The sequence below is a fragment of the Thunnus albacares genome, chromosome 17 (assembly GCF_914725855.1).
Source record: "Thunnus albacares chromosome 17, fThuAlb1.1, whole genome shotgun sequence".
Taxonomy (NCBI): Eukaryota; Metazoa; Chordata; class Actinopteri; order Scombriformes; family Scombridae; genus Thunnus; species Thunnus albacares.
Genome location: NC_058122.1, coordinates 27,043,265 through 27,055,742, shown reverse-complemented (window position 1 = coordinate 27,055,742; position 12,478 = coordinate 27,043,265). Strand labels below are relative to the sequence as shown.

The 12,478-nt window shown below is 38.9% G+C and overlaps 1 protein-coding gene and 1 long non-coding RNA gene across 3 annotated transcripts in view; both read left to right on the top strand.

The window, feature by feature from the left end:
- The window catches only part of LOC122966737 (myosin-11-like), a 38,255-nt gene extending 28,670 nt beyond the window's left edge, over positions 1–9,585 (top strand). The window contains exons 33-42 of one of the 2 annotated variants that reach the window (XM_044331056.1): positions 678–890; positions 965–1,177; positions 1,329–1,490; positions 2,457–2,585; positions 2,887–2,975; positions 4,559–4,682; positions 5,458–5,666; positions 6,921–7,029; positions 7,378–7,550; positions 9,267–9,585. In XM_044331056.1, the coding sequence (XP_044186991.1) occupies positions 678–890; positions 965–1,177; positions 1,329–1,490; positions 2,457–2,585; positions 2,887–2,975; positions 4,559–4,682; positions 5,458–5,666; positions 6,921–7,029; positions 7,378–7,550; positions 9,267–9,492 (1,647 nt within the window). In that variant the 3' untranslated portion in view covers positions 9,493–9,585. Of the gene's footprint in view, positions 1–677; positions 891–964; positions 1,178–1,328; positions 1,491–2,456; positions 2,586–2,886; positions 2,976–4,558; positions 4,683–5,457; positions 5,667–6,920; positions 7,030–7,377; positions 7,551–8,995 lie in introns of both variants that reach the window. The other variant, XM_044331055.1, reaches the window with a different exon arrangement.
- On the top strand, positions 2,982–4,194 carry LOC122966792. The gene is made up of 2 exons (XR_006398467.1): positions 2,982–4,072; positions 4,138–4,194. It is a non-coding gene; the product is annotated as an uncharacterized LOC122966792 (long non-coding RNA).
- Positions 9,586–12,478: the final 2,893 nt, after the last annotated feature.

The following is a 12,478-nucleotide window of genomic DNA, read 5'->3' as shown; positions in this document are numbered from 1 at the left end:
ATAAATAAATAAATAAATAAATAAATCCACTGTTCACTCTACACTGGAGACCCACTGTAAGGGCGACTCTACTGGGGTCTGACCCTCACTGTCATTACAGCAATTGATTGAAAATGAACCGACACCGCAAACCACAAAAGACATCATGAGGATTTACAGCATGAAATAAAAAACATGAAAGTAGTCCACAGGGTCGAGACTGGGACCGATCCAGATAGTTGTGATGAAAAGGTATCGGCTCACGGACAGATGTTTGCTCTGGAAATAGCAGCTGTCAAAAAACGACCCACAATGCTTTGTTCAAACACTGATCGTTGAGCCGTTAAATAAACAGCCAGTGAGTTAGAGATCACGCAGCTGCTTTGGGTTTCAAAAATGGCCTTTCTGTGTTTTTTTTTAAGTGACATTTTGCAGGTGAAGCACACTTTGTTGGTTGAAAACATCAATATTTTGTTAATTCTGAGGCTGAAGAGAGTCTGTCTAAATCCTGCCCAGACCTTCCTGCCACAACACAAAATATGGAGGGTCATGTGTTGATGAGAAACAGTGTGAACTGATATATTTATATTCCATGAGACAGACGTTTAAAAAGCTCCACAAAACATCTCAGTGTGAATAACTTCCTGTTCATTTCATTTCTAACGTCCTGTGATCTCCTTCATCATCGTATTCTTCAGATGCTGGCGGAGGAACGCGCCGTGTCCTCTAAGTTTGCAGAGGAGCGGGATCGAGCGGAGGCGGAGGCGAGGGAGAAGGAGACGCGGGTGTTAGCTCTGGCCAGAGCGCTGGAGGAGAACCAGGATGCTCTGGAGGAGGCGGAGAAGACCATGAAGGCCCTGAAGGCTGACATGGAGGACCTCATCAGCTCCAAGGACGACGTGGGAAAGAGCGTAAGAAACCGCTTCCTGAGGTGACGTTGATTAGAGAGTTTGACATGTCTGATCATCTTTCCGTCCTTCGTCAGGTCCACGACCTGGAGAAGGCGAAGCGAGGCCTGGAGGGCATCGTGGAGGAGATGAGGACCCAGATGGAGGAGCTGGAGGACGAGCTGCAGGTCGCTGAGGACGCCAAGCTGCGTCTGGAGGTCAACAGTCAGGCTCTGAAAGCCCAGCATGAGAGAGAGCTGCAGGCCCGAGACGAGATGGGCGAGGAGAAGAGGAAGCAGCTCCTCAAACAGGTGGAGTACAACCTACTGCTGCTAGTCCTTATATCTTTAACATCTCCTCATGCTACAGGAGCTTTGATGTTGTTGCTCTCATCCTCCTTTAATTAGTTTATTAGTTTTCATAGTTTATCTGCACAAGTCAAAATCATTCTCTCTCTGTCAGGTGCGTGAGCTGGAGGCGGAGCTGGAGGAGGAGAAGAAGCAGCGAGGTCAGGCGTCAGCTGGGAAGAAGAAGCTGGAGGGGGAGCTGAAGGACATGGAGGACCAGCTGGACGCCACCAACAGGGGGCGCGACGAGGCGGTCAAGCAGCTCCGCAAGATCCAGGTATTTATTTAACTATGTTATATACTTATTTTTCTTAATATTACTTTTGCCTGATGTCATGATAACACGGTGAATGCATTGAAACTAGAAGACGTCACTTGTCAAATGAAGCCTGATACATGCATCATGGCCTCACAGTTCTTCTGTTAGAAGCTTTTACATTTGGCCAAATAGGTTAAAATTCTATAAAAAGGGTGGATGTTAAGGGGTTAACTATTCACCTGAACAATTAATGATGTTGTATTTGGTATTATTGTAATCCTTGACCATCAAAACATGGCGGTAGACGTCACCTTGTCTGTGTTATCATGTCTGGTTCAAGTGATATGGTGCAAAATACGTAATTCGGTTATGGCGGAAAGCAAAATGGACGCCATGGATGCCACAAAGTTATTATTTAGAGCCATAAATGATCAAATAGTTGCTTTTATTTACTTTAACTGAAGGGAGAAGCAGCTCTGTTATTAATCATAAATTTGATCAGATTCTAGTAAGAAGTCTGATTGTTTTCTGATCAGTTTCTGCTTGTTAATTTAACTGTTTGCTGCTAATACAAACAGTCCAGTGGGTTTAATATTATATATTATATTTTGTCCCAACACCAAGTTCATTTTGAGACCTTTGTTGAGTCTCTTTCTCCTTCATGTCTTGTCATTTCTCTGTAATAACAGCTTAAAAAGCCCCAAAAATACTTAAATACTGGATATTTTCCATATTTCAAATAACACAAGAGGAGAGCTTATAGATATGTAATTATTATTAACTATTATATATTGTTATTTCATTCTCTCAGTGTTTTTAAATGGTTTGTAGAATTTTTGAAAATTATTGGAATGTATTTACTGACTGTGTTGAAAGTCAGAGGGTTAAAGTTGGCCTAATACTTTTAAAAATCAATATTCAACATCTTAAAACATCAGAGTTACTCAGCGTTACCTACATGACGCCCCTCTGCTGTCCTCGCAGGGCCAGGTGAAGGAGTTCCAGAGGGACCTGGAGGACTCTCGTGCAGCCCAGAAGGAGGTTCTCGTCACAGCCAGGGAGTCTGAGCGCAAAAACAAGACCATGGAGGCCGACGTGGTCCAGCTGCAGGAGGTGAGGACGTCAGTCTGCTCATCACGTGTCACCAACATCTTTAGAGCTTCTCGTGGGGTTTAAACAGTCCAACTGGGTGATTTTTGTTCAAAAAACATGAGATATCTCACTTTAAAAACCTCTGAAGCTCTTAGTGTTATCAGATTATTCCTTATATGCGGCAAACTATGATTTAATAAATCTTTAAAAACAGCTCACATATAGTTTGATTTCAGCTGAATCATCAATGGCAACTTTGATTGTTTTTTAACATCATGTTGATTTGTTGTTGTTTACCTTTTCCCTCCGTCCGTCTGTCCAGATGTTGGCAGCAGCTGAGAGAGCTCGTAAGCAGGCGGAGACAGAGAGAGACGAGCTGTCTGAAGAACTGACCAGTAACTCCTCTGGGAAGTAGGTGTCCTGTTAACACTGTTAGTATCTATTCACAGTCATCAGAGAGGAGATCAGTTAATGGGTGGAAGAAGAAGACGTTAGTGATGAGAGGAAATGAAGCATTTCATCAAACATCACCTTCACTTGTCGCCACAGATGAGACTTTTTACTCTACTGGGGACAATTAATGTTTACTGTTAGTTTTTAATGTCATGGATTACAGTAAATAAAGGGGAGGATGTGTCCTGAAGGTGGCACTAGAGAACCGTATTCACTGACCCCTCTTCTCATCTCTCAGTTTCTACATCCTCGCCTCCTCTCCTCGCGTCTTAGTCCCACCTGAGATGCGAACGGAGGAGTCGAGGAAACAGACATTTAACAAAATGAGACGTCCTCGCTTCAGAGGCGTCATGTCAGTTAAATATAAACGTGCTGCAGAGCTGCATCATCTGTCCGTTGTTGTGTTACAGCCTGCTGCTGTATCTTATGATCTCTGACAGATGAGCAGAACAGTGTTCATGACAACTTATATATTTACTATTAATTCCAATTGCAACATGGCGTAATATAACAAGAATGTACTTATATATTTTATTGTGTGAAGCACTACAAGTGGTTTGTATATTCCACCTGTGTATCTTCGCTTATAGCTGCTCCGGAAAGCCTCCTCTCTCCTCAAGATGCGTTTTAGGAATTGAGACGTCCTGAAACACGGCGCGCTGAGATCGATTTCCGGGTCACGGGGCGAGAGGACGGAGGAAACGAGGAGACGAGGAGGCACAAAATAGAAAAAGAGCCCTGTGTATCTTAACTTAACACTAGGAGTCCTCAATTATAGTGACTATTTTACCAGGTGATTCATTGATGGCCATGAAATCTGTTGTTGCAGTTGGTGATTATTTACACAAAAGTGTGAATTGGTGTGATGCTTAATTCTGACAGACGCAGTTATAAGTCCATCCTTGTGTAAACCATTACTGCTGGTGTTATTCCTTCCAAATCCTTAATCCTGCCATCAAAATATAATATAAAAGTCATTATTATGATTATTTTACCAAAAAATCCCGATGTGAGGTGAGAGGGCACATTACCTGCAGGTGTCAGTCACTCAGGAGGTTTGTGAAGTTATGAATGACACGTCTCTTATTTTTAGTTTTAGTCTCCAAACTCGGCCTGTTAGGAGCGACTTTTAGCCCGAGGATGTTTTGTGAAAACGGCTCCTGGAGTATCTTTTTTTTTTAAAAATGTACAGATATCCAGCCAGTAGTTGTTGAGATATCTGATGTTTCAAGAATTCAAGAATTTGTAAAGACTAAATATAAACATCTATTTTGGATTTTTATCACCTTGTTAGGACGTCAGTTATGTTAAATGTTTTGTTGTTGCTACAGACTTAAGATTGTAAAATTGTGCAGAATGAAAGTTTTGTGACACTAACAGGAATTAGAAAGAACAATTAAATCTCACTCCAATCAATTTTTGGGATTTCTATCTCCCTCAGATGATTCTGAAGTTATTCATTATTTAATTTCATGTATGTTCTGATAATCATGTGAAACAGTAAGATTTTCTTCTCATGTTCACTCTCGTCTTCTGTTCAGGTCCATGATGTCCGATGAGAAGCGTCGTCTGGACTCTAAGATCGGCCAGCTGGAGGAGGAGCTGGAGGAGGAGCAGGCCAACGCCGAGAGCCTCAACGACCGTCTGAGGAAGAGCCAGCAGCAGGTGGGTTCAGGGTCCAGAGGGGACCGGAGCAGGGTCGACGTGGACTAGACGAGACTCTGATTTGACTAGAGAAGCCTCAGAGGGAACAAGGGAGGTTTAGAGGGGACTAGATTGTAGGTTTTAGATAGTTATATGAAAAAAACAGTATGCTATATTTAAACATCTATACTGTTAAAGCAATAACTACTTTATAATAGATAATATAACTAGTTATACTATAATATAGTTACTAGTATTTGCATTTTTACCACAAAGAGCTTTTTCTGCCTTTCTGTATGATTGATGCTTGATTCTAACATCTGATTAGTAGAATATTAACTGGTATTAAAAATATTTGTATATACGTTTGTATATGTATATAATATATGTTTTTACCCCATAAACATGCAGAGAATGAAGGGTTTTTTTGCCCTGAGTAGTGTCTGCAGTCGACTCAGATCAGTATATCAACATTTTTATCAACTCTGATCTTCTTTCATCTGGATTTTACTAGTCGGACGGTGAGACGACACAGATGATTATTAGTAAGAAAATCAACCTGAGACTGTAAAAGTGAGGAGAACAAAATAAGAATTAGAAAAATGAATCATCAAGCTCATGAAAACAGGAGGAGAAATTAGATTTTGATATAAAAACACTCAAAAATGATCTTTTTTTGAACACATATTTGTCATTTAACGAGACTAACGGGTACTAGCTACTCGCCCTTCTCTGACTGTTTCTTCCTCTTTTTTCTTAATTTTTGTCTTGCTCCGTCCGGACTCCTGCTCTGCAGGTGGATCAGCTGAGTGCAGATCTGGCAGCGGAGAGATCCGCCTCTCAGATGCGGGAGGGATCCAGGCAGCAGCTGGAGAGACAAAACCGGGAGCTGAAGGTCAAACTGCAGGAGGTCGAAGGTCAGGGACGCTCCAAACTCAAATCCTCCATCGCCGCCCTGGAGGCCAAACTGAGAGAGGCGGAGGAGCAGCTGGAGTTCGAGAGCAGGTAATGATGGGAAATGGAGTTCAGTTCCACATCACCTGTGACAGGTAGAGCAAAGAGACTTTATCAAAATACTGTAAGATGAGTTGAAACACAGAGAACAGATGCAATTTACAGCTGGATGCTGTTGGTTAGTAATTTAAAAATCTGTTTGACATATAAAATTAGACATAGACTGACTACATATATTATAATGCAACATTTTGATCTAAATACACTCCACATGATAAAGATATTTAAAGATTTCAGAGGTTTTATTATTTGTCACAGTGTGGCAAGCCCTAGTGCTGTGCTAAAAGGCTAATGTGAAAAATAAGAATTAGAGAAAACAAATATAAAGGATACAAATTAAAAGATAAAAAATTATAAATATATGTAAAATGTACATTTGTCACAATTTTAAGGTAAAATATATAATAAAATATTGTACATGCTTGAGTGTCAATATGCAAACGATTCTCTGAAGTCAGAGTTCACCATCCTGATGAGTCTCTCTCTTAGCTAACGTATGCTAACGTATGCTAACGTATGCTAACGTGGCTCTTCGCTTCCCTCACTCACGACTTTTCCTCACGTCTTAGCTCCACAGTTGGGAGGTCGTTCTTCTAACTTCGGTGTGTTCATGAGCGTTGAAGTCGTAATGTGGAAACAACATAGACGCTACAAAGACGATGTAGAACGTTGCTTTACCTGACTTATTATCAGAGCTAATGCTAATAAATAACCGATCTAACTAATCTAGGTCACTCTACATGGACTACAACTAACGGTTACAGCCTGATACCATATTACAAATTACATGAGCAAAAAATTGATCTGCAATATGTGAATTAATAAAATGCCATCAACCAAACATTTACTTTCGTCCGCCATGTTTCTGCGTACTGTATATGACGTCAAATTCGGCAAGACATACCAAAATTTTCACCGACTTTCCAAATTGTTCCGACTTGTAGGGGCGTTCACGTGAAACTCATTTTTCTGATTATTTTGACACCACATGAACGCCACAAAAGACACGAGGACGGAGGAATTTACTTCACCAAACGGGACGGCAATTTTTTTTTTTTCTTAGGATGGTGATGGAATGACCCGACCTACTCTGCCTCTGATTGGCTAGTACTCGTTGCCGTCATTGGTTAGGTCGGTTAGGTTTAGGCAGACTAAAAATCTGACTATTAAATCTAATTTGGCTTCAGAATAAGAGTCACTGTTTTGTTCTGTACATTAACATTTATGATGACTTTTATTTTGTAGAGAGCGTCAGACCAACGGCAAGAATCTGCGTCAGAAAGAGAAGAAACTGAAGGATTTAACCATCCAGATGGAGGACGAGAGGAAGCAGGCACAGCAGTACAAAGACCAGGTAACACGCTGCACTCCGATCCTGACCTCAGTAATGACAGAGAGTGATCGATTAGAGCTGCAATAATTAGCTGATTCATTGATTAGTGATTAATCTGCAACTATTTTGATAATTAAATAATCAAAAATGCCAAAAATGTGCCTCTTAAAACTGATGATTTCATATTTTTCTTTGTCGAATATGATGGTAAACTAAATATCTTTGGGACATTTTATAGACAAAACAATTAATCAAGAAAATAATTGGTAGATTAATCAATAATCTCCCAAATAGCTGCCAAAACAAAGGCGATACCTGACATAACTCATCGTGCTTCCAGTCATAAACATGTAAATTAACTTTGTGCAGGCGGACAAGAGCAACTTGCGGGTGAAGCAGCTGAAGCATCAGCTGGAGGAGGCAGAGGAGGAGGCACAGCGCATGGCGGCGGGCCGCAGGAAACTGCAGAGGGAGCTGGACGAGTCGAGCGAGGCCAACGACGCCCTCAACAGGGAGGTGTCTTCACTCAGGAGCAAACTGAGGTAACTGCAGGAAGCTGCTTAATCAGGCCTGCAGCAAACAGTCACTACTGCAGCTACAGCAGCAGGAAACATCCTCTCATAACGGACAGATACAACTTAAATTAACTTAAAATATTTTATTTGTAACTGGTTAATCGTTTAAAATTGGTGAACTGATGAATTACATCACTAAGAATTATTTATTATTTGAAATTTAAGCTGAGGACAAACCGCTTCAGATGCACCGTCTCGTTTTCAAGACAAAAAAACAAAAAATAAAAACAAAAATGAAACAAAAAAACAAAAAAAAACAACAGAAAATAAAAAATTAAATAAAAAAAACATTTCTAATAATGATGAAAAGAACACAAAACAACCAGCAGGTGTCTCACAAAATCCCAAACTCCTACAGACCAAACAAAACTGACCACAAACTAAAAGGATACAAATAATAAAAGATGAAGATAAATACAGTCAAAAACAAAAACAAGAACATCTGAAGTAAACAAGCAAAGAAGTCGTCTCGGTCTGATGAAGCTTCTTTATAGCTGCAAATTACTGACAAAATAGTGAAGTTATATAAATGTTAATAAATTCATGTAATTAATAAATACTTATAGTTCTTATCGTCTCTGCTGGTTCCATCATTGTTTGATTGTAAAACTGTGAAAAAGGTGTTAAACTGTATTCAATCTGGTGTTTAAAAAGTCTCACATTTCATTTGGTGAAACCTGAAGTATGTCTTTAACCTTCTCTGGTTCCAGCTTATCTGATGTGAAGTTTTCCTGCTTTTCAGTCGTATTTTTTGGATTTTGGACTGTTGTTTGGATAAAATGAGACATTTGAAACCGTCCAATCGGGCTCTGAGAAACTGCGAAAGGCATTTTTACTATAATATTCATTTTATAGACTGAATTGGTCAGAAAAATAATGAAAAAAGAACCAATAAAAGATTAAGTGATCATGAGAATAATCGTCAGTTGCAGCCCTAGATTAGAAATGTATGGAAGATGAAGCAAGTCACAAAAATAAATGCTACTAAAAAAAATCATCATCAAATTAAGTATTCAGTTAGAGTATCCTCTGAAGGTGTAATCCTTTAGGATTCTTTAAATTAGTTTAACATATCACAATTTTCTTTAAAAAAAAATGTTTTTGGTGCATTACCTAATCCATTTAACAACTATCAATTTAATTTTCAAATTCAAAAGAGAAAAGTAGTAAAATTCTCTAAAATCTCCCTCTGGGACAGTAAGAATTGTGTGTTTTGAAGACAGAACAGCAGATTAATCTGTTAGGAAATATTAAATTATTTGAGTCTCCTGCAGCAGTTTTACAATAATAAAAATGACACTCGTCCCTGAATCTTTGTAATAGTGTCTGTGAAGGCATGAGATCATTTGTGATTTTAAATTTCCTTTCCCTCCTTTCATGTCTGGCTGCTCTTGCTTCACACTTGTCCTCAGACACCTCTGATCTGCAAACTGTCCTCACGGCTTCGGGGTCAAATTCTCCTTCACTTCAGCTTCCTGTTCGCCATCTTAACCCCTTCCAGTTCAAACCTGCTTATCAAGATTTCAGGGGCTTTAACCTCTTTTTAAAAAAATATAATCTCGCTTTATAAACAAACCACCAAGTGCCCCCCCCCCGCTCTCAGTCCTTCCTCTGTCCTTCGTCTCCTTCTGACCCTCCTCTTCCTCCTCTTTCTCTTCCTCCTGGTGTGTCGGGTGTTCCCAGGCGTGGCGGGGAGGCGGGCTACAGCAGTCCCAGTCCTCGGAGCGGCGGCGGCATCAGGAGCTTGGGGCTGGGAGGAGGAGGAGGAGGAAGCGTCAGCCGGAGGAGCACCATCAAGGAGAACTCAGTGGAGTTCCAGGAGGAGGAGCCTCGGTCCCCGTCTCCTCCCACCTGCGCCTCCCCCGTGGAGCCCCGCGGGGAGGTCTACACCTGCTCCCCCGACGAGTAGAGGGACCAGACGCCACGTTTAAATTGGTGTCACCCGAGCGTGCCTCCACAGAGCAGCATTTCTGTTCCAGAAAATATTTGTAAAAATTCAAATTTAAAAGTTTTTTGAAGTAATTTCAACCTCTAAATGTTTCTGAAAACAGAAACACAGGAGGACGTTTTAACGACACTGAGGATTTTTGTTGAAATTAAAATTTATTTTGGCCTCTGAGTAATTAAAAAAAAGAAAAAAGAGAAAAAAAAAACAACCAAAAAGGAAAAATCTCCCAACAAAACAATACAGTAGAAAACACACAGCTGACCGCATCGACCCTCCGTACGAAATACAAACCTGTCTGACAAAACTTTTATACAATTTCATTAAATTATTTGTTTAAAATTTTAAATGTACAAAGCTTGTAAAATCAATCCACAAACATTTTAATAATTTGTTAATAATTTCATTTGTTTTCCAAACAAATATAACAAACATTTGCTGTTTATTCGAGATTCTCAAATGTGAAGATTTGATGCTTTTTGTTGTCAAATATGAAACTAAACTGATGTTCAGATAAAACAAACAATTTGAAATTACAGCAGGCCTTGAACATTTGCTTTCTGACATTTTATAGACAAAACGAGAAAATAATTTACAGATGAATCAATAATTTGTAGCTCTGATGAAGTAAATTTTTTTCCTTTTTCTTCAATATCCACATTCCTCTGAAGTCATTAATGTTCCTCATTTTAAACAACTTTTATGTGATAGTCGTCAGGTTTGCCTTTGTTTCAGAGAAATTGCTCCAAACACTACAGATCCCATGATCCTCAGCAGCGTTTCAACAAACCACACTTTGTAGCAGCAATCAGGAACAAAATATTGATCCAAAAAATGATTTGATTCAAACCTCGACGTTAATCCAAGTACTACAAACATCAGACGTCATCGTCATGGTAACTGCTTCATTTGTTTCAATGAGGCAAAATCTCAAGTGTTCGAGCTCTAACACACAGTTACATGATATTATCTATCAAATGAATGAACCAATCCTTCATTACTCTGTTTGGTTCATTTAAATCTAAATTATTATTATAGTTTCAGCGGATGGTTTTATTGTATTTCTATTGTTATCTGATTGTTGGAGAGAAATATTGGCAGCTTCAATCCAAAAATACTAGTTTACCTAAAAAAAACTCAAAACGCTGACGAACCAAACTTTTCTCTGTTGCATCATTTCTTCCCTCCTCTCTGCAGCTCTACTAGGTGACTGATATTTTACTCTCCTGTGGTTTTATCTCCCCCCTTTTAAAAATAAATAAATACATTGGTTTTTAAAAAATTAACAAAACTCAGTTCAAGAGGTCAAAGTTACATCTGAACCTGACTGGACAGAAGAATGAAATTTTGTATATATACTTTAGTAAATGGTGCCGTTAAACAGGACATTTATACCATCATGGCGAGTATTTTAGTGCCGTTAAACGGTTTCTGTTTAAGGTTTTTGTGCCAAATTTGAACCCAAACATAGAAAAGATCACCTGCAAGCAAAATGCAAAAGCAGGCATATTAATTCTGTATCAAACAGACTATTGACGACAGGAATCTGCATCAGTAGCTGCTTCCTGTTTGAAACTGAACCTAAGATTAATTTACAAGATAACGATCAGCTGACGGAGTCGAACTGAAGAAAGACTGGTTTATACGTCTTTAATCATTGGATATACCGACACGTTATTAAACCAATATATTTTTATATTTATAGATTCCAGATTATTTATTTGGGGGAAATAAAACCTCATTATTTAAATAAAGAGAAATATTTAACTAGCAAATACAAGAAAATATGGATTTTAAGTCCTCAAACAAGGATAATAATTCAGCATGATTATTTTCACGTTTAATTTCAACATATTAATATTCATTTATATTCCAGGTAGTTTAAATGATTCCCGTATAAGAAGTCAACTTTTCTTTACACACATCCTCAGAGGGTTTTTTTGTTTATTTGGAGACTGAATGTAAAACTTTTTTAACCCAACTGTTGTATATTCATTCTTGAGATTGAACAGTGTGATTTAAACACAACACATACGGTAAAACTCATGAATATCTTATAGATGGAAGATATTAGCTGACTTGTGATGACTGCTGTGACGCAGGACTTTCTGCTTTGTGAACCAATGAAGTGCTATTAAACCTTTACCCAAACCTCACAGCTGTGTCACGTTTCCTTTCAAAAAGAAATAAAAATCAATAAGAGGTTGTTTTGTTTTTTTTTACATTTCAAGTTTTATTGCTTTTTGAGAAGCATCATAAGCAGCACTGAAGGTAAAAACAACAAACAGGTCTTAGCACTTAGTATGTGAGCATGCAAATACTTTAATAGAGTCACATAAACAAAACAAAAAAAAAAAAACACCATTTCCCGCTTCTGCTTTCTCACACTGACCTTTGACCTTTACTGTAAAGTGTGCTGCTGCTACAGCTGCTTTGCACTCGCCCTGAGCAGCTCCTACCACGACCTACATATTTAACCTACGTTAGTGATCCTAAAGTAGAGGTACAGTATTCAACACTACAAGTCAACCTATTACATACTTTTCTCTTTTTAACATAAAACACAAGTAGCCTTCACTGAAGTATTCATATCTCCTCATTAACATGAGGAGTTTCCATTTTCACTCCTGCAAAGACAGAAGTGGAGCTCTGCAGAGGGCTTTATTTATTTTAAAGAACGCCTCCTGCAGTCTGAAAGTGCCTGATCTACTAGACGGCTACGCTGACGGTGCAACAATGGAACGAGACTATAAGTATAAGCTTCTGCTAGCAGCGCTTGAAAGGATGAAGCTGAAGATTTTCTATATTATTCTTATTGTCAACAGATCTCATGTGCAAAACCAAACCAATAATAAACTGATCTACTAACTAGTATTGTGTGTGTATCAAAGCCTGATATTTATTATTTATTCCTCTGTTGTTGTTCCAGAAACTATTAAAAACACGTCAG